This window comes from Peromyscus eremicus, chromosome 1 (assembly GCF_949786415.1).
Source record: "Peromyscus eremicus chromosome 1, PerEre_H2_v1, whole genome shotgun sequence".
NCBI lineage: Eukaryota > Metazoa > Chordata > Mammalia > Rodentia > Cricetidae > Peromyscus > Peromyscus eremicus.
This window is the reverse complement of record NC_081416.1, coordinates 60940928-60962326: the sequence shown is the minus strand read 5'-3', so window position 1 is coordinate 60962326 and position 21399 is coordinate 60940928. Positions and strand designations below refer to the sequence as shown.

Sequence of the window (21399 nt, the reverse complement as noted above, 5' to 3'; positions counted from 1 at the left end):
TCTGTAAGCGGAAGTTTGGCCTCAGAAAATGTTCTACACTGGAGGCATCAGACTGCCTTGTTAGGCGCATTCTATGTGAAGCCCCCAGGGAGGCCTGTGGCTGGGGGCAGCTGCTGTAGCTGGAGAGTCCCATTTGTTGCTCGCCTCTCTGGCACCCCGATCAGCCTGAAACCCTTATCTGAGCCACCTTCTCTCAGGGTGGGGTGGGAAGTGGGTTAGAAGACCCTAGGTGCCAGCAGATCTCCCTGCTTTCCAGCGCTATTCTGTGACTACTACAACCCAGAGGGTCAGTGTGAGTGGCACTACAAGCCGTGTGGGGCTCCCTGCATGCGCACCTGCCAGAACCCTAATGGACACTGCCTACATGATCTTCCCGGCCTTGAAGGTAGGTTGAAGGCTGAACTTGGAGAGGCAGGGTCTGTTGGGTTCCTAGGATCTTGACTGGGGTCTATCCTGGGATCCAAGCCCTAGGGTCTTCTTATATGGGAGCCTTGGTTGGGATGAATTCTTCCTGATTCCACTAGGAACCTGTGTAGCTTCAACCTCAAACACTTGTGGGGATGAAGCTAGGCACTGGGGACTGACCAGGGCCCTGGTGTGAGAGGGCTCGGGGTGGTGGTGGTGGGAGAGACTCTCTGTGACACAGGTCTCTTGGTTCACAGGCTGCTACCCTAAGTGCCCACCAACAGCCCCCATCTTTGATGAGGGCCTGATGCAGTGTGTACACAACTGTACAGTCACCCCTTCGCCTCCACCACCTCGTCCCTGCCGCGTCAATGGAAAGTTGTACCGACCAGGTGCGACAGTACCTTCAGACAAGAACTGCTATTCCTGGTAAGTCGTTCAGCCAGAGTGATGTAGAACCTGGAACACCATGGTGAATCTAAGCCAACCTTATACACAGCATCAGCCTGGGGTCTAGAAGCACCCTCAGCCCTAGGTGAGGAGGTGGAACTGAGGGGAAAGAGGGACAGCTCCAGCCCTAGGGGTCCCTTGCATACACACCTGCCGGAACCCCAGTGGCCTGAACTTCAGCTGGGAGGGACAACACTCTTCTTAGGCTCCATTGAGAAAAAGGACAGCACCCTTGGCTTGTGGCTGAGCTGGGACCGAGGGTGCCCTTGGCCTGGGGTTCAGATGAGGAGAGGACAAACCTCAGCCCGAGACTCCGCTGAGAGGAAGAATGCCTAAGGCCTAATGTGAAAGGGAGGACTTCCTTGACCTAAAATCCAGCTGTGTGTGAATGTGATGGTGTCCTCAGCCAAGATATTCTCCCAGGCACGAGGGGACGATGTCCATCAAAGTCCACCTGTCTCCATCGGTTATTGAGGTGTGGGGGGGGAGATGTTTGAGAGAGTGTGACCTTAGTGGAGCAGATCCTGAAAGGCTGAAGGTTAGGACCCGGTCAGGACCACAGCGTCCAGCTTGGGCTGTAATGGAGCTGCTTCATCCCCAACACTGAGCACACTGGGTGCAGGCAGTTCCCGTTCCCACGCACTCAGTCCCACTTCCCCCTTCTCTTGACAGCATTTGCACGGAGAACGGTGTGAGCTGTACCCATGATGCTGGTGGTGAGCACCTGCAGCCTCCTCTGATCTGGAGGCAGGGTGGGGGAAGTCATTGTTTTAGCAGCACCCCCCTGACTGGCTAAACGTCTATTTCCCACAGCCTGTGTCTGTACCTACAACGGGCAACACTTCCATCCTGGGGAAATCATCTACCACACGACAGATGGCACGGGAGGCTGTATTTCTGCACACTGCAGGGCCAACGGCACCATCGAAAGGACCATTGATGCTTGCAGCCCCACCACCCCCACACCCCCGACCACTTTCTCCTTCTCCACACCAGTTGGTAAGGCAGACGTGACTGGTGGCAGAAAACGTTAGGCTTAGTTGGGGTGTCTCTCTTCCTGCTGACTGGTACTGCTTCTCCTGCAGAATGTTAGGTAATGGCTAGCTCTGGGTATTGGTGTCAGGCCCTGAGGCTCAAGAAGGTGCCCAGGAGTTGGGCATCTGGACCATGGGTACCCTGCTTTTATGTCACAGCAGGAAGGGATCAATCTCCCTGACCCACTCTGGAAGGCCTGGTGTCCATGGTACCACTTTCTGTAGCTACTGGACCCGATCTCAAGGGAGTGTGTGCCTTAGCTTACAGGCTCTAACACAAGTGGCCCCAGGCCAGTACTTGGATGAACATGAGATTTTCCCAGAATTCATAGCTGCCTGCTTGCCTTACATTAAATGGATCACTAGATATCCCTGAGGTCTCATCCTGTTGGGGGTTTGTCAGAGTCCCCCCCACCCCAAGCTAGTTTTGAGAGGTATAAGTATATTGATTCTGCTCAGGGCATGGCCTTTAGAGGAGATTAATTTGTCTGTTTGTGGGCCCAATATACTCTACTTCTGTCCATGAAGAGGTAGGTTCTGAGAAGACAGGCTAGGTGATGTGGCTCTGATGTTCAGTTTTCAAAGTTAGTATGACCATGGTGGTGAGACCCAAGGCAGCTGATGTGTGAGGAGGGAGGATGTGACCAGGGACCCTGCTTTTATCTCAGCACCAAGGCCCTAATGTCCACTCCTGTTACCTTTGTCCACAGTCATGACCTCAATGCCACCCTCCAGCACACATCCCAGCCCTACCCTGAGTGTAGTATACACAGAGTCCCCAAGCAGGGCTGTGTCGACAACCAGCAGCATGTCGTCAGTGAAGACACCTGCCACTGCCTCGACCTTGACTGCATCTACTGTGGCCTCCACCTCAACCACACCAGGCTGCCAGGAGTGCCACTGGTCTCCCTGGATGGATGTCAGCCATCCTGGACGTGGCATTGACAGTGGTGACTTTGAGACTCTGGAGAACCTCCGTGCCCATGGCTACCAGATCTGCCAAGCACCAAGGGCAGTGGAGTGCCGTGCTGAGGAAACCCCTGAGGTGCCCCTTCATGTGCTGGGGCAGCATGTGGAGTGTAGTACAACTGGAGGGTTGACCTGTCACAACAGGGATCAGGTATCAAGGCTCTGTGACAACTACCAGATCAGAATTCAGTGCTGTACCCCCATCAGCTGTCCAACCTCCAGTGGTCCTACCCAGACCACCCATTTGATAACCTCCAGGACAGCTACAAGGGGGACCACAACCTCCTTAACCCCTGTCACCTCAACTGACCACACAGATAGCACAGTTATCTCAGGTCGCTCTACCCATGCTCCAGGTCCTTTTCCCTCTTCCTCACGTCCTTCTTCATCAGCTCCAAGTCCAACTACCCCTGGCCCAGTTAGTTCTACCGCCATTAAAGTAAATCTGTCCACTACTGGCCCAATGCCACAGCCAACTTCAGCCACATCATCTGTGTCCATCCCAAGCTCAGGGTCCACCACAGCCTCTTTTGAGACTACCCATGAATGCACACAGGAGCTTTGCACTTGGACTGATTGGATAGATGGCAGCTACCCTGGGCCTGACAGAAACAGTGGAGATTTTGACACTTTCAAAAACCTGAGATCCAAAGGCTACAAGTTCTGTGAGAAGCCACGGAATGTGGAGTGTAGGGCTCAGTTCTTTCCCGACACTCCACTGGAGGAGCTGGGGCAGGATGTAATCTGTAACCGAGAGGAAGGGTTGATCTGTTTGAACAAAAACCAGCTGCCACCCATTTGTTATAACTATGAGATCCGGATAGAATGCTGTAAGGTAGTGGACCTGTGCTCCACGGCTTCGGCTACCACCCATCCAGCCTCACATGAAGTAAGCACAAAAACAAAGACCAACTGGACCACAAGCTTGCATTCCTCTTCCACCAAGGACACCAGTACTCACTCAGCAACCATACACACAGAGACCTGGGCCACAGACAGTCCACACACAATCACCCAACCTGGGACCACCCACTGCTGGCCACAGTGCAACTGGACCAAGTGGTTCGACACTGACTTCCCGGTTCCTGGTCCACATGGAGGGGACCTGGAAACCTACAGCAACATCCTGAGGAGGGGAGAGAGGATCTGTCACCGGCCAGAGGAGATCACACAGCTGGAATGCAGGGCTGAGAACCACCCTGAGATGAGGGTGGAGGATCTGGGTCAGGTGGTGCAGTGTGACCCCACTGTGGGCCTGGTGTGCAGGAACCGGGACCAGAAGGACGTCTCTGGGATGTGCCTCAACTATGAGGTGCGAGTGCTGTGCTGCCGCACTCCTGAAGGCTGCCCTGGGACCACACCTGCCACTCTTTCCAGCACCTCAGGTGAGACTGTCACCAGCTCGGCTCCTGTCACCACTTCTGTGCATGCAGAAATCAGCACGTCCACTCCCAGGACCAGGACAACCATTGTCCAGACAAGCAGCACCACCTCCACACCCCAAACCAGCTCAACCTCTGTGCAGACAGCCAGCACCATGTCCACCAGGGGCACCAGCACCACATTTGGGCAGACAGCCAGCACCATGTCCACCAGGGGCACCAGCACCACATCTGGGCAGACAGCCAGCACTACCTACATACCTCAAACAAGCTCACCCTCTAGAGGAAAATTGAGCACCACCCTCAAAACCCAGACCAGCTCAACCTCTATAGAAAAATCCAGTACCACATCTGGGCAGACAGCCAGCACTACCTCCACGCCCCAAACAAGAACAACACCTATAGGAAAATCCATCACCACCTCTGGACAGCCAGCCAGCACCATGTCCACCAGGGACACCAGAACCACCTCTGTGCAGACAGCCAGCACCACATCCATGCCTAAACCCAGACCAACCTCTGGGCAGCCAGTCAGCACCACCTCCAAACCCCAAACCAGAACAACACCTATAGGAAAATCCAGCACCACATCTGGGCAGACAGCCAGCACCATGTTCACTAGGAGCACCAGCACCACATCTGGGCAGACAGCCAGCACGACATTCATAGGAAAAACCAGTGCCATCTCTGTTCCTGGAACCAGAGCCACCTCTGCTCCTACCAGCACCACAGGCCCTGGGTCTCCTTCTGTAGTGACTTCTCTCCCAGGGACCACCCACTGCCAGCCACAGTGCAACTGGACCAAGTGGTTTGACACAGACTTCCCGGTGCCTGGTCCACATGGAGGGGACCTGGAAACCTACAGCAACATCCTGAGGAGGGGAGAGAGGATCTGTCACCGGCCAGAGGAGATCACACAGCTGGAATGCAGGGCTGAGAACCACCCTGAGATGAGGGTGGAGGATCTGGGTCAGGTGGTGCAGTGTGACCCCACTGTGGGCCTGGTGTGCAGGAACCGGGACCAGAAGGACGTCTCTGGGATGTGCCTCAACTATGAGGTGCGAGTGCTGTGCTGCCGCACTCCTGAAGGCTGCCCTGGGACCACACCTGCCACTCTTTCCAGCACCTCAGGTGAGACTGTCACCAGCTCGGCTCCTGTCACCACTTCTGTGCATGCAGAAATCAGCACGTCCACTCCCAGGACCAGGACAACCATTGTCCAGACAAGCAGCACCACCTCCACACCCCAAACCAGCTCAACCTCTGTGCAGACAGCCAGCACCATGTCTACCAGGGGCACCAGAACCACCTCTGGGCAGACAGCCAGCACCATGTCCACCAGGGACACCAGGACCACCTCTGTGCAGACAGCCAGCACCATGTCCACCAGGGGCACCAGAACCACCTCTGTGCAGACAGCCAGCACCACATCCATGCCTAAACCCAGACCAACCTCTGGGCAGCCAGTCAGCACCACCTCCAAACCCCAAACCAGAACAACACCTATAGGAAAATCCAGAATCACATCTGGGCAGACAGCCAGCACCATGTTCACCAGGAGCACCAGTACCACATCTGGGCAGACAGCCAGCACCATGTCCATCAGGGACACCAGGACCACCTCTGTGCAGCCAGCCAGCACCATGTCCACCAGGGACACCAGGACCACCTCTGTGCAGCCAGCCAGCACCATATTCACCAGGGACACCAGAACCACCTCTGTGCAGACAGCCAGCACCATGTCCACCAGGGGCACCAGAACCACCTCTGTGCAGACAGCCAGCACCACATCCATGCCTAAACCCAGACCAACCTCTGGGCATCCATCCAGCACCACCTCCAAACCCCAAACCAGAACAACACCTATAGGAAAATCCAGCTCCACATCTGTGCAGACAGCCAGCACCATGTCCACCAGGGGCACCAGCACCACATCTGGGCAGACAGCCAGCACTACCTACGTACCTCAAACAAGCTCACCCTCTAGAGGAAAATTGAGCACCACCCTCAAAACCCAGACCAGCTCAACCTCTATAGAAAAATCCAGTACCACATCTGGGCAGACAGCCAGCACTACCTCCACGCCCCAAACAAGAACAACACCTATAGGAAAATCCATCACCACCTCTGGACAGCCAGCCAGCACCATGTCCACCAGGGACACCAGAACCACCTCTGTGCAGACAGCCAGCACCACATCCATGCCTAAACCCAGACCAACCTCTGGGCAGCCAGTCAGCACCACCTCCAAACCCCAAACCAGAACAACACCTATAGGAAAATCCAGCACCACCTCTGGACAGCCAGCCAGCACCATGTCCACCAGGGACACCAGAACCACCTCTGGGCAGCCAGTCAGCACCACCTCCAAACCCCAAACCAGAACAACACCTATAGGAAAATCCAGTACCACATCTGGGCAGACAGCCAGCACCATGTTCACCAGGAGCACCAGCACCACATCTGGGCAGACAGCCAGCACCATGTTCACCAGGAGCACCAGTACCACATCTGGGCAGACAGCCAGCACGACATTCATAGGAAAAACCAGTGCCATCTCTGTTCCTGGAACCAGAGCCACCTCTGCTCCTACCAGCACCACAGGCCCTGGGTCTCCTTCTGTAGTGACTTCTCTCCCAGGGACCACCCACTGCCGGCCACAGTGCAACTGGACCAAGTGGTTTGACACAGACTTCCCGGTGCCTGGTCCACATGGAGGGGACCTGGAAACCTACAGCAACATCCTGAGGAGGGGAGAGAGGATCTGTCACCGGCCAGAGGAGATCACACAGCTGGAATGCAGGGCTGAGAACCACCCTGAGATGAGGGTGGAGGATCTGGGTCAGGTGGTGCAGTGTGACCCCACTGTGGGCCTGGTGTGCAGGAACCGGGACCAGAAGGACGTCTCTGGGATGTGCCTCAACTATGAGGTGCGAGTGCTGTGCTGCCGCACTCCTGAAGGCTGCCCTGGGACCACACCTGCCACTCTTTCCAGCACCTCAGGTGAGACTGTCACCAGCTCGGCTCCTGTCACCACTTCTGTGCATGCAGAAATCAGCACGTCCACTCCCAGGACCAGGACAACCATTGTCCAGACAAGCAGCACCACCTCCACACCCCAAACCAGCTCAACCTCTGTGCAGACAGCCAGCACCATGTCCACCAGGGGCACCAGCACCACATTTGGGCAGACAGCCAGCACCATGTCCACCAGGGGCACCAGAACCACCTCTGTGCAGACAGCCAGCACCATATTCACCAGGGACACCAGGACCACCTCTGTGCAAACAGCCAGCACCATGTCCACCAGGGGCACCAGAACCACCTCTGTGCAGACAGCCAGCACCACATCCATGCCTAAACCCAGACTAACCTCTGGGCATCCATCCAGCACCACCTCCAAACCCCAAACCAGAACAACACCTATAGGAAAATCCAGCTCCACATCTGGGCAGCCAGCCAGCACTACCTACATACCCCAAACAAGCTCACCCTCTAGAGGAAAATTGAGCACCACCCTCAAAACCCAGACCAGCTCAACCTCTATAGAAAAATCCAGTACCACATCTGGGCAGACAGCCAGCACCATGTCCACCAGGAACACCAGAACCACCTCTGAGCAGACAGCCAGCACCATGTCCATCAGGAGCACCAGCACCACATCTGGGCAGACAGCCAGCACGACATTCATAGGAAAAACCAGTGCCATCTCTGTTCCTGGAACCAGAGCCACCTCTGCTCCTACCAGCACCACAGGCCCTGGGTCTCCTTCTGTAGTGACTTCTTTCCCAGGGACCACCCACTGCCGGCCACAGTGCAACTGGACCAAGTGGTTTGACACAGACTTCCCGGTGCCTGGTCCACATGGAGAGGACCTGGAAACCTATAGCAACATCCTGAGGAGGGGAGAGAGGATCTGTCACCGGCCAGAGGAGATCACACAGCTGGAATGCAGGGCTGAGAACCACCCTGAGATGAGGGTGGAGGATCTGGGTCAGGTGGTGCAGTGTGACCCCACTGTGGGCCTGGTGTGCAGGAACCGGGACCAGAAGGACGTCTCTGGGATGTGCCTCAACTATAAGGTGCGAGTGCTGTGCTGCCGCACTCCTGAAGGCTGCCCTGGGACCTCTGCGACTTCCCCTGTGACATCATCCCACATACCCTCATTTCCAGTTGTGTCACCCTCATCTGTGTCCCCATCCTCATCGTCCAGCCCTAGAGTCCACTCTACCACCCCTTGTTTCTGCAGCGTGGCAGGCCATTTGTATCCTATCGGTAAGTGAGACATCTTTGTGCAGTTTCCCAAGGTACTCCTTACCTTTATTGTCTTCCGTTAACGTCGTTGGGTTTGGCAGATGGCGCCACAATGGCCTTTAGACATTTCTAGTCTTATCCTTCTTTCATTGACTGGGAAGTCTTGAGGTTGGCAATCCACTATCTGGGGAGCAGTCTTCTCCAGGGCCTCCCCAACCTCTACATACCTCTTGATCTTGCAGGATCCATCATCTACAACCAGACAGATCTTGATGGCCACTGTTACTATGCCATGTGTAGCCAGGACTGCCAGGTGGTTAGAAGTGTTAGTCAGGACTGCCCCTCCACCACGCCGTCCCCTACACCAGCTCTATTCACATCTACATCTACCAGCACACCTGTCATTCATCGGGATCGGTGCAATGTGGTCCCGCCAAGAATGGTAAGTCTATCTGTTATCCTTCCTGGAGACTGATGGCCACTATGGAGACCTTGGTGTATTTGCAATTATACCTCAACTTAAGTCCTCATGAAGAACACCAGCCCCCAGTTGACACAGGGCGAGCTTTGGGCTGGGTCTTTTTATGGCTTTGCATGTTTGGTTCATCAGTGTTGCATTGATAGTTGGGTAGTTGGGTGTTGAGGCTGGAGGTTAAAATTCCCCCTCAGTGAGGGGGAAGGTGGCAGAGGTGATGGTATACCCCTGAGAACTGAAGGGTGATCCTATGGCCCAGGACTCAGACCCACAGCTGGCTTTGTTTCTACAGAAAGGGGACATCTGGCACATGCCTAATTGCTCCCAAGCCACCTGTGAGGGCAACAATGTCGTCTCCCTGAGCCCACGCCAGTGCCCAGAAGTGAAAGCACCATCTTGTGCCAACGGCTACCCACCTCTGAAGGTGGATGACCAGGATGGTTGCTGCCAGCACTACCAGTGCCAGTGTGAGTGGGGATAGTGTTCAACAAAGGGAGGCATGACAGAGGAGGAGAAAATGAGGTGGACACCAGGAAAGATGTCCCATTATCAGGTCAGGGATGGGGATGCCAAGTGGAGATAACTGAGTCCCAGAGCCACAGAGCCCAGTGGGATTCTGTGTCTCAGAATCCCAGCAGCTTATGAAGGACCTCAGTCAAAGTCTAAAGGGACTATCCATATGTGTCACAAGGGTACAACAGCCTCAAGAGTTCCTGATTTGGAGGCAGTGGGGGGGGGGTTGGATCAGCTGGATGAGAGCCAGTTTATAAGGTAAGCTACCTCCCCCCCCAGGTGTTTGCAGCGGCTGGGGTGATCCCCACTACATCACGTTTGATGGCACCTACTACACTTTTCTGGATAACTGCACATATGTGCTGGTGCAGCAGATCGTGCCTGTGTTTGGACACTTCCGTGTGCTCATTGACAACTACTTCTGTGACCCCGGAGACAGTGTTTCCTGCCCGCAGTCCATCATCGTGGAGTACCACCAGGACCGCGTGGTGCTGACCCGCAGGCCGGTTGATGGGATCATGACTAACCAGGTGGACATGCCCTCCTGTGTGTGTTTGGAGGGGGTTGCCGCAGGCTTGGTCTAGGTTGAGGACCCTAACTCTAAACTTCCTTCTACTATCTGTATCCAGATCATCTTCAACAACAAGGTAGTCAATCCTGGCTTCCAGCAGAATGGCATTATCGTCTCCCGCGTGGGTATCAAGATGTATGTGACCATCCAGGAGATTGGTGTCCAGGTCATGTTCTCAGGCCTCATCTTCTCTGTTGAGGTGCCCTTCAACATGTTCTCCAACAACACAGAGGGCCAGTGTGGTAAGCTCACTCTGGATATTGTTTGGGTATTAGGAGTAGCCTCTCCATGGGCCTGGAGGGCTTTCTGAATGTGCACACATGTGGTTCACATCTACTTGTTCCACGGTGACTTCCCTGTACACTGGGAACCAAGCTGGCTTCTGGGAGAGTCAGGCACACAGGAGAGGATATGAGACAAGGTGCCAATTCTGACCCTCAGCAAGAGCACACCAGGCACAGCTCTGCTGCCCCGCGCGCGCTGGCTGACCCTTGTCTCACCCGCAGGCACTTGTACCAATGACCAAAAGGATGAGTGCCGCCTGCCTGGAGGGGCACTAACCTCTTGTTCTAAGATGGCCCCCCACTGGAAGGTCCCCAACCAGCCTTCCTGCCAAGGGCCTCCTCCAACATCAACTTCAGTGGTACCCAGTCCTTCGCCGACTCCATGCCCACCATCACCAATCTGTGAGCTCCTCCTGAGCAAGTAAGATTCCAGAAAGTGGGGGTAACCTTGCTGGTTCCATCTGCCAAAAGCTACCCAGTCCTCAAAAGGCTCCTGGAGAAGTGAGGTCAGCCTTGTTCTAGGGTCTGGGCACTGTCTCTAGGGATCTTGTCAGATAGTCGTCGATGCTGGAATGCTACTGCACACCTGGTGGTGGTAGGTTGGCTCATCTCTGGAGTGCTCTATCAGTTCCTCTCACTGATACAAGCTCAGTCACTGCCTGCACCTGGGCAGCACGCACGGTTCCAGAATAAGGGAGGCTGAGGGGGGAGACATTTGCAGGAAGCGGTGCTCTGGCTGATACCTTTCCTGGCATGCACACAGAAGTGGGATGTCCCTTGGCTTAGAAGACAGACTCACAGGGGCTGAGTCATTGTCCAGAACCTCACCTCCAAGGAGAGGTCACAGATCTGGAAGCCCCCACTGTGAGTGGTAACCCGAGTATAATGGATGCACACACCACCTGTGTCTGTCTTTGCCCACCCACAGTCTCTTCCAATCCTGCCATGACATCATCCCTCCACTGGCATTCTACGAAGGCTGCTTGTTCGACTCCTGCCATGGGTTGACCTTGGAGGTGGTGTGCTCAGCCCTAGAGCTCTACGCATCACTCTGTGCAGCCCAAGGCCGGTGCATCCCCTGGAGAAGCCAGACCAACAATACCTGTTGTGAGTGCCCAGCCAGGCCGCCTTCCTGTCCTCTGTTGTGAGAATTTAGAGGTTCTAGGCAGATAGCCTGGGAGAGGAGGAGGACATGAAGCCTCATGGCCAGTCTTCCCTGAAGGGAAAAGCCCCGGGCTTTGGGTTTGTTTTCAGGAAAGGGCGATTATCCAAATGGAAGTATCTGTGAATTTAGGGCCTGGGGTGCCAGCTGTCTTGGACAAGCTATAGAGCAAAGGACCTGAGGGAGTGGGGCAGGTTGTAGAAAGCTATTGGAGGCTTCTGAGTGGGTGTCAGCACTCAGCAGTGGCTGGAGCTTGGAGGATCCCAGAAGTGGGGCCTTGAAATTGAAATGGCTTCTCAGGGGTGGCTCTCTCTCCACGCAGCATTCACCTGCCCTGCTAACAAAGTATACCAGCCGTGTGGCCCAACCAACCCTCAATACTGCTATAGGAATGATGACACCAGCACCAGTTTGTAAGTGCCAGCCCTCTGTTCACAGGGCTGATAAACCCTGGGGATCTACTTCTGGCACTTGGCTTTCCTAGGCTGGGTTCTTTCTTACTTGGGGGGTGAAGGACCCACCAATTCTCTGTTTCTTGCAGGACCCTTCAAGAAGCTGGCCCCTTCACAGAGGGCTGCTTCTGCCCAGATAACATGACACCTTTCAGCACTAATGATTCAATCTGCATGCCTTCCTGCCAATGTATGTCCCCATGGCATGTAATGGGGGGTTTGGAGGGCCAGGATGTGGCTTGACCCCAGATCCCACTATGGTGCCCAACATGGGTCCTGTTCCTGCCCCATCCCTTTGGCCGCCCAAAATGACAGGACCTCTCTCTACAGGGTGCCTGGGGCCTCATGGAGAACCTGTGGAGGTAGGTACAAATGGTGGTGGTTCTTGGGGGGCCAGAGCCTGAGGCGGGAGGTTCTGAAAACAAAGGCCGTGCAGGGCTGTGGTGGGCCTTTCTTAGTGTGCCAAAGGCCAGATGAAGGCAGGGAGAGTGCCAGTGTCCCAACAGGATCCAGAAAGGCCTTCTTCTCTGCCTTGCCTGTGTTTTGGAGCTGCTGGGTGTCTCATGAGGACTGGTCAGTCCTGTTCTTCCCTAGTACTCCTTTCCTGAAGAAGGATGATGAGGTGTGATGAGGTGGAGGGGAAGGGCTGCTCACCAAACAAAGTCCTTCTTCCCTCTGCTCCCGGCCTCTGTGCCTGGACTTCAGTGCCTCAGGCCTTGCACTCCTAAAGCCCTCTCCCCCAGACTTGCTGCACAGACCCTCAGCGCATGTGAGACCTGAATATGAGGCTTGGCTGCAGCTGCCCTTGGCCTGAGCACCTCATTCACAGGCCAGGTCCGTGTCCTTCTCCCGTAGCCGGGCCACACCATCAGCATCGGCTGCGAGGACTGCACCTGCAGGAAGGCCACACTGACCTGCCAAAGGAAGCCCTGTCCCCAGACCACCTGTCCAGAGCCTGGCTTTGTGCCGGTGCCTGAAGCCCTGGAGGCTGGCCAGTGTTGTCCCCAGTCCAGCTGTGGTGAGCCTTTGCTACTGTCCCCATACCCGTAGGTAGGACTATCTCCTGAGGAGCCGTAGGTACACTGGGTCAACAGCCAGCTCTGTGGACATGGTCCCAGGAGGAAGGGAGTAGAAACCATCCCTTCCCAGGCTTTGTACATTGCTTGAGTACAGGGAGCCTGCTGGGTCCTGATCTGGTAATGTCCTAGCAGGTGCTCTTTAGGTGTGTGTGGTGGAGACTCCTCTGTCCAGCCTGACCAGAGCCTGCTCCTGGGGTCCTGGGAACTGTCATGACATCCTGTGGTGGGGTAGGCCCTTGGAACAGAAAAGAAGCAGGTACAGGGCAAGCCCAGCCCCTGACAGCAGCTTTCTCTATTACAGTCTGCAACTCCAGCCACTGCTCTCCTCCTCTGCACTGCCCGGAGAATTCTAGCCTGATGGTCACATACGAGGAGGGAGCTTGCTGCCCAAGCCAAACCTGCAGCAGTGAGTGTCCCTGACCCTTGCACCAAGTCACACCGGGGCCTGGAATTTCCCAGGGGACCAGCCAGATGAAGCCACTGATGGTTGGAGATGGGTTGTTGTTGCTTGGCGTGGAGCCCTTGGTGGGAAGGAAGCCCAAGGTGCTCCAGTAACTAGCAGTAGAACGTGTTGATGTAGGAGTCAGGTTGTGCCCTTGCAAGGCCCAGGCTATAGCCAGTATGTCTCTTGGACAGGTCGGAAGGGCTGTGAAGTCAACGGGACTCTCTATCAGGTAGGAACCACTGGTGCTCAGGCCTGACAGCCTACAGAGGTTGAGCTTCCCATTTGGGGTGCTCCATGAGCTCCGTGGAGCTTGAGTGGTGATCTGAGAAGCTGAGGAGTTCTTAAGCCACTGTAGACCCTGGCACAGAGCTCCTGCATAGACCAACAACACAAACCTCTGTGGATGTAGCTCAGAGCGGTGCAGTTGAGGTTGGCCCCAGTATCCTTGAAGCTGCCAGTACCTGGTGTCCGGGCCCATCAGGATTCTAGCAGCTCTTGGTCCCCTGAAATCACACTGGGTATGCCAGCACCTCACTTCCCCCACACCAATTCTCCAAGTATGTAGTATCTTGGGTCCCCCGACATAGAGACACAGTTACAAGCTCCGCCCTGGGACAGTACCTGAGTTATGATCTCTTCACCATGAGGTAACGTTAAGGATCATCTCCTAGAGAATGGGTCAGCTTGGTGGGCAGCTGGGGCAACTGGCCAGTCAGAGTATAGGGTAGGTCTCTTCCAGCTTGAGCTCACTAATGCCCAGCCTTGACTCTTCCCAGCCTGGTGCTGTGATCTCCTCCAGCCTGTGTGAAACATGCTTGTGTGAGGCGCCCAGCAATTTCCATTCAGATGTCTTTGTGGTCAGCTGTGAGACTAAGCTCTGCAGCAACATCCAATGTCCTCAGGTGAGTCCTGGTCCCAGCCCTGCTCTCGTCACCCTGTGCCAATGGCCTGAACTCAGGCAGCATACCATTCTTCCTGCAGGGCTTTGAGTACCAGGTCAAGCCAGGGCAATGCTGTGGCCAGTGTATACAGAAGGGCTGCCTCGTTAAAAACAGCAACAGTTCCACCTACTTCTACCTCGTGAGTACCTGGGACTGTGCTAGGTGACCTCAGAAAGGGGAATAGATGGTAAGAACAGCAGACCACAGGTTCTGCAAAGCTCCACACAGGCTGGGACAAAGCCACCACATGCTCCAAGGAACTACTAAAAGTCCCAGGCCCAGGTACAGAGAGCATGAAACAGACAGCATTTGAACTGATCCACTGCCCTCTTTCTCTGCACCGGCGGTATGTCTCTGGGACAGGTCGGAAGGGCTGGGGCACTGGACCCTGAGTGGCCTAAATCTGGGGGCTCAGAGACGATCAGGCAGGGTCTTGGGGTCTCCAGGCTGAATAGGCAGGGTCCTGAACCTTGGGGGCACTTGGGAAGCTGTCTCTGGCAGACATAGGCCTGGCCTATGCCAGTGTCTCCCTAGAAGACAATAGGCTGGGGGGAGTCAGAGGATGAGCACTCACTATGTAGGCTGGGCCTCTTTTCAGCCTGGTGAGTCCTGCCAGAACCTGAGGACCCCTGTGTGACTCATAAGTGTGAGAAGCTCCAAGATGTATTCACTATTGTGACGATAAAGAAGGAGTGCCCCAAGATCAACTGTCCACCGGTGAGTTTGGGCTTTCCCTCTCCAGCCAAGGAGGCAGCTCACCTGGAGATGAGGGGGAGGCCAGTATGGACATCAGGCTTGTCCCCTCCATGGAGGGTCATCCCCGCTACTCTTTACATTTGGCCCCATGAGCCATTCCTCCACTTCCGGACGCCTCGTTGCCCCTGGCATTCACAATGGTCCATTGTTGGCACAGGGCCACGCTCAGCTGAGAGAAGATGGTTGCTGCTATGACTGTCTCCTACCCCAGCAGAGTAAGTGGGGGCAGGGGGTCTGACAAGGAAGGGGTTGATCCCAGCCTGGAGCACCCAGGAAATGACTGAGCAGACACTGACCCTCTGCTCATTTCCTGTCCTCCCAGAATGCACGGTACACCAAAGACAGCAGATCATCCGTCAGCAAAACTGCAGCTCTGAGGGGCCAGTGAGCCTCTCCTACTGCCAGGGCAACTGCGGGGACAGCACCTCCATGTACGAACCCTGAGCCCCGGGGAGCCTCAGAGGACAGTGTTCAGAGATGCAATTGGCGGTGGGGGTGGGGTGGGGTGTGGGGTGCACTCAGGTCCAGAAGCAGGGCAGAGAGGGCCAGAACCAGGAGGGTGAGAAAGAGGCAGCAGTGATCTGCTGTGCTTCTGGATGCAGACTCAGGACGCCTGGTGGCCAAAGGCAGCTGTGGCTGAAACGTTTGCCCCAGGGCCATTGGCAAGTGAGAGGGGTGGGGTTTTGTACCCAGGGTGACAAAGACCTCGGGAGCTTGGCAGTGTGCCCACGGGACACGGAGACTGTGGCAGGTGCAGGCAGCTCCTGGCAGGGCCGGGTGCTGAGCAGATCTACCCGCAGGTACTCCCTGGAGGCCAACACAGTGGAACACAAGTGTGAGTGCTGCCAGGAGCTGCAAACCTCGCAGAGGAGTGTGACCCTGCGCTGTGACGATGGCTCCAGCCGCACCTTCAGCTACACCCAGGTTGAGAAGTGTCGGCTGCCTGGGCCAGCGGTGCCATGCTCTCGGTGACACAAGCCACCCAGAGTCCTCAGAATCAGAGTTCAAGTCCAAGGGAAGTAAGGAACATGGCCAGTAGTCGGCATTCAGGGCCAGCGAGGAGGTGCTTGGGCCTTCCCAGTAAACTGAGCAGCACTGCTGTCCCAACACACCACCCCAAAGTCCTCCTGAGGCCAGCAGGACATGTGCTGCTTGTTCAAGTGGCTTGAATTCCAGACCCTCTACCTACCCACCACTTTCTCTTCAAGAGGGACATCAACCTCAGCTGTCCTTGGAGGTGGGAGAGGTCTTATCCACCGATTAGGAGCATGAGGACCCCTGGACTCCTTTGGAAAGAACTTCAGCATCATCAAAGGATCCATGAATGAGTCACCTGAATGCAGTATCATCTGCTTGGCTTCACTCCCACCTCAGCCCTGCACCTGTGCCCCCTTTCAGAAAATGGCCAATTTGTTTTATAAATACACTCAGAGCATTTGTGGATTCTCTCTGTGTGTGTGTGCTATTTTTAAAACATGTCCATAGATATAGGAACAGAACAAAGACAGGCCTGGACTTCAGGGGGCTTATACTTCAGGCTGTTCACTAGGGGCTTGGCAGCCCGGTGAGGGCCACTGGGGAGTTCTCTGCCTCTATTTGCTGGGAGGATATGTCCTAAAGGTGACAATTAGTACACAGAGGCTAACTAGGGCCTGGGTGATGCTCAGAGTCAGAAGCATCCTGGGAGAGGATGATGAGGAAGAGAATGAATGAGTGAGTGAATTAGTGAATGAGTGAGTGAATTAGTGAGTAAGTGAATGAGTGGGAGAATGAGTGAGTAAATAAGGAAGTGAGTGATTAAGTGAATTAGTGAGTGAATGTGTGAATGGATGAATGAGTGAGTGAATGAACTAGTGACTGAGGAGATTAGTGAATGAGTGGATAAGTGAGTGACTGATAGAATTAGTGAGTGAGTACATGAATAATGAAGTGCTTGAATGATGGAGGGAGTGAATGAGTGTACAAGTGATTGAGTGGCTAGGTAAGTGAACTAGGGAGTAAGTGGATGAATGATTGAATAAATGAGTGAATGAATTAATGTATAAGTGAGCAAATGAATGGACAGATGAATGAGGGAGTGAGCCAATGAATGAATCAATTGATTAATGTGTGTTAATCAATGGATTAATCAATGGATTAGTGTGTGAGCGGATGAAGGCACAGATGGTCAAGTGGTTGAATGAATAAGTGCATGAATGTATGAAATATTGAAAGGGACCTGGTGGTGACCAGCCTGAGCCAAGCAAGTCTGGATAGCCCACTGTCCAGAGAGAGAGGCCTAAAGTGGGGCTGAGCAGCCCATGGGCAGTCCAGGATCATGCACATACCACGCTCCAGTGCTCAGGAGCTCCAGACCTCATCAAGAGCAGGCCCATGGAAGGCAGCAGGGCGAGTGTCCCTAGAGCAGACACCAGGGGGTGAGATGTCAGGCTTTTGGACCCAGACATTTGCTAGGAGGCTGGAGCTATATCATGACAGGACATTAAGATAAACAGCTAGACCTCTTTGGATGCCTTGGAGGCATCCTGGGGCTCAGGCTAGGGTCCTCAGACCTGTGGTCGCTGGTGTAGAATGAATGGAGTGGGGTGTGGTCAGACTATCTAACTATCCCTGGTGTGGCATGAGGGGAGGAACACAGTTTCCATGTCCAGGTCTTTGTCTCACCCAGCAAGGCAGCATGCTGGTGGCCAGCAGTGTGTACATGGGAATCTGGACTCATGTATCCAAGCCCAGTCTCCAGGAATTCAATGTCCGTTGCTTCTATTTTATGCTGCCTCAGATACAAGAACCAGGCTCAGCTGGGTCTGGTCTGGGGCCCAGTGACCTGCAACCCTTCACGACCTGATGGGAAACCAGCTTTTGGGAGTTCAGTTGTGTTCCTCAAAGCCACCAGAAGGTGGTGCACACCTAGTTCTGCACCTTTGGGCTTTTGTTCTTGGGTGGACTGTCCCTGGAGGACAGCCCAAAGCAGAACTGAAGTCCGAGAGGGGACAGGAATTTCCCAGGGTCTCAGGGCTTCAGGGTCCGAGAGATAGTGTAAGGACAGGCCTTCAGTTCTTTTCGAGCATTCCCACTGGACAGGCAAGCTTTGGATTCAGCTGGAGAACTACGGTCCTTCCACCTGTCTGTCTGCCCTGCTAGTCAAGGCTTGGGCTGGTCCCTAAGGCAACCTCCAGGTCCATTCTGCCTGAATATAGTCTTCAAGCTTAGGGAATCAGGAGTCACAAGAGATATATCCAGTCTCCATCAGGTCCCTAGGTCACAAAGGGTTTTGTACTAATGGCAGTCCTCTCAATATTTCCTGGCATTGGGTTTCAGGCAGACAAGTCCTGCTTGCACAATATTAGGGGTTCCAGACTTCCCCTACGTGAATCCTACAGCTGCCCTGTTGCTTGGGCTATTACTTCCAGTGGTATGAGCTGCCCCAAGGCTTGATTCCTACCCACGACCAGTGCTGAGAGGAGCACTCCCTGGCTGAGACCCTGTGACCTTTGGTGCAGGCAGGAAGTATATCCTGTGAACCCTGAGGCTGGTCTGCAGGTCTGCAGGCTCTGCAGGTCTGCTCTGCTGCCTGGCTCACCCCACTGACCTCTTAGTGGCTGCCAGTCCCTAATCAGCGTCATTGCCCCTGGAGAGGATCAGGTATCCCAGAGAGCCGCCTCTTCCTCTCAGAGTGGGGTAGTACGGTGGTGACTAATCCCCTAACTCTTGGAGTACCCATAGGCTGAGGTCCTCCCTCGGCGTCACTTCTGCCTAGAACCATGGCAGGTGTGCTGGCAGGAAGCAACCAGATCGCATGCCCCTGGGTGGGAGTGGTTACCTTCCTTACCTGCACACCCTGCTCACCGCAGCCTCAGCCAAATTGTGCAATGCATTGTTTCTGGAAACAGCTGAAGAGCGGGACAGGGGCCCACACACTCCTTGGTGGTAGTCTTCACCCTGACTACAAGGGTAGCTTCTTGACCCCACACCCCAGGCTTTGCATGGAATGGAGCAAGACAACTTTTTATCTGAATGAGGGGCCCCATTGACCTGGGATGGTCCCAGCTGCTCTGGAGGGCATGAGGTCTTGAGAAGGACTAACTTTAGGGGCTTTGTAGGAGGCACCACATTGAGTTCCACCCTCCATGTTTTGAGAGCTTCCAAGTTGAGAACTGGTTAGGCAGAGGGCAGAGCAGGCTCCTGACTGACCCATCACCCAGCACCTTGCTTTCACCCACAATGGGAAGCCTGCTTAGTCTGAGGCCAGAGCCAAGGTACAGTTCCTGTCCTGGGAAGGTGGGGTGGAAAGGGAAGCCCTGTCTAGAGGTCTATGGGCAAGAGGGAGCAGTACAAAGCTGAGAGAGGAGGGTGGTCCACCGAGGGTCAGAGGTGAGAGGCCTCCTCAGGTCCCATTGCCTAACTCCAGTTGACCTGTGGTCTTCTAAAAGTTAAGATAATGATGGGTTGGTACTTGAGGCTGTGCTTATGTCCAGAAGTAGGGAAGGACTCCTCAGTGCTTCTACAGGTAAGCAAAAAGTGCTTCTGTCCTCAAGTCCCAAGGTAAGATGACCAGAAGTGGACTCTAGAGCAGACATGTGCAGACATGCTCAGCCACCGTAGTGGCGGCCATAGTTACCCTATCCCTACTTCAAAGAGGCTGTTCAGATCCCTAAGCCCACCCTATAGGCCATACTCTGGTCTGCCCCTGAGGCCCCATTGCTGTGTGCTGGATTTCTGGGGCCTGGTGGGAATGTCAGGTAGAGTATAGGCAAGCAATTGTCCCCAAGACAGATCACAGTTGACACAGCCAAGTGTAAACCTATCTTCCTTAAAGGCAAACAGCTTGGGGTTCTGTGACACTCCAGGCCAGCTGCCAGCAAGCAGTGCCCAAGACCACTTTACCAGCAACAGGTCCCCAGGCCTGTGCCCAGCTCAGTCTACCTGACAGTATCCTTGTGTAGTGTCTCAGCCCTTTGCCCCATGCATGAGTACAAAAGGTTCCAGCCTTAGAGGTGCAAACTCCAGAGACCCTAGTCTGAGCACGGGATGCTGAGGGGGACAGAGGTGTCTAAGGGCACCTGCTAGGACAGCCTCACTGCACTCACACCCTGGCTCCTTTCTAGTCCCTCCACCCAGCGGAGCCCTCACAGGGCCCAGAGAGCACTTCGGCTGTGCTTCAGAGCTGGGTAGCCCTCGAGAAGCCCACACCTCTGTTGTGTCCCAGGGAAGAGAGACACCTTATCTCACATATTGAAACACAGCCCAGGGGATCAGATGTTTCTGTCATTTCTGGAATTGGATTTCTTCCTGCACCCCAGCCAGTTCCACCAGGATAGGGGCAGCTTCCTCCCCACACAGTCTGGCTCAGCATGAAGCAAGGTCTGGGGTTTCCTTTGTGAGTAGATCAGTTCCTACTGGCCCACTGCCAGACAAGCTCCCAGTCTGACTGACGCTGTGCCTGTCTTTAGCAGGTAGCTCCTGAGCCTCAAGGTTCTACAAAAGATAAGCACTCCTGAGACTCCCTTTCCTGCTGTGAGCCCTGGGGGAACTGGGAAGAAGGCCCCCAGTATAGAAATCACGTACTTAGAATGTGTTCCTGGTACCCTGCTAAGGTACCTGCCAGGACCAGAGCCTGTGTTAGCTTAGGAAGCCCCTGGCAGCTCTTTGAGACCTAGGATATTAAACAGCTGTCCCGAGATTGTATCCACACCTTCAAACTATCTCTGCAGTGGTGATTGGGCTGGTTTGCAAATTCTGCTTTTAGAGAGCTCAGTGCCATAGCTCACTTGTTTACAAGTGGAGGTGTGTCCAGTCATACCTGTAGGTCCCAGGCTGATGTATGGATGTGGATGCTTAGGCTCACCTGGACAGTCTTGGCTCTGCAGGAAGGGACTTCGTCCACTCCTTAGGCAGTAACACATTTACCCCTCTTCTTAAGGAGGGACGTGGCAGTAGCTCTAAGCTGACCATCTCTGGACCTCAGCTGGCAGCCCCTCTCCAGACATAGGAGTCTGAGCTGAATGGGCAAGAGACCCTGTGACTAAGTCATCCCTTTAGGTATCCACTTCATCCTTTGGGCTTTCTCATGATGATGCTGGGGACAACTCAGAACATACTGGCCTCAGGCAGCTTTGACCCTGTGTCCCAGGAGCATGGACACATGGCTAATGAGCTCCTTTCCAAACACTGTCCATGTCCCTCCTGCGGGGTTCAAGTGAGAGGGCCCTGGAACAGGAAGCACCTGG

The 21399-nt window shown here is 54.7% G+C and overlaps 1 protein-coding gene across 1 annotated transcript in view; it reads left to right on the top strand.

Annotated features, from left to right (window-relative positions):
• Positions 1–16356, top strand: part of Muc5ac (mucin 5AC, oligomeric mucus/gel-forming) — a 31505-nt gene extending 15149 nt beyond the window's left edge. The window contains 26 exon segments of the mRNA XM_059255017.1: positions 257–385; positions 663–834; positions 1528–1571; positions 1669–1854; positions 2600–5806; positions 6881–7243; positions 7790–8515; positions 8737–8936; positions 9262–9436; positions 9762–10012; positions 10112–10295; positions 10560–10758; positions 11266–11444; positions 11822–11912; positions 12041–12141; positions 12282–12313; positions 12807–12969; positions 13332–13436; positions 13667–13704; positions 14252–14377; positions 14457–14571; positions 15024–15133; positions 15330–15387; positions 15495–15603; positions 15973–16108; positions 16110–16356. Coding sequence (XP_059111000.1) covers positions 257–385; positions 663–834; positions 1528–1571; positions 1669–1854; positions 2600–5806; positions 6881–7243; positions 7790–8515; positions 8737–8936; positions 9262–9436; positions 9762–10012; positions 10112–10295; positions 10560–10758; positions 11266–11444; positions 11822–11912; positions 12041–12141; positions 12282–12313; positions 12807–12969; positions 13332–13436; positions 13667–13704; positions 14252–14377; positions 14457–14571; positions 15024–15133; positions 15330–15387; positions 15495–15603; positions 15973–16108; positions 16110–16256 — 7346 coding nt within the window. The 3' untranslated portion in view covers positions 16257–16356.
• Positions 16357–21399: the final 5043 nt, after the last annotated feature.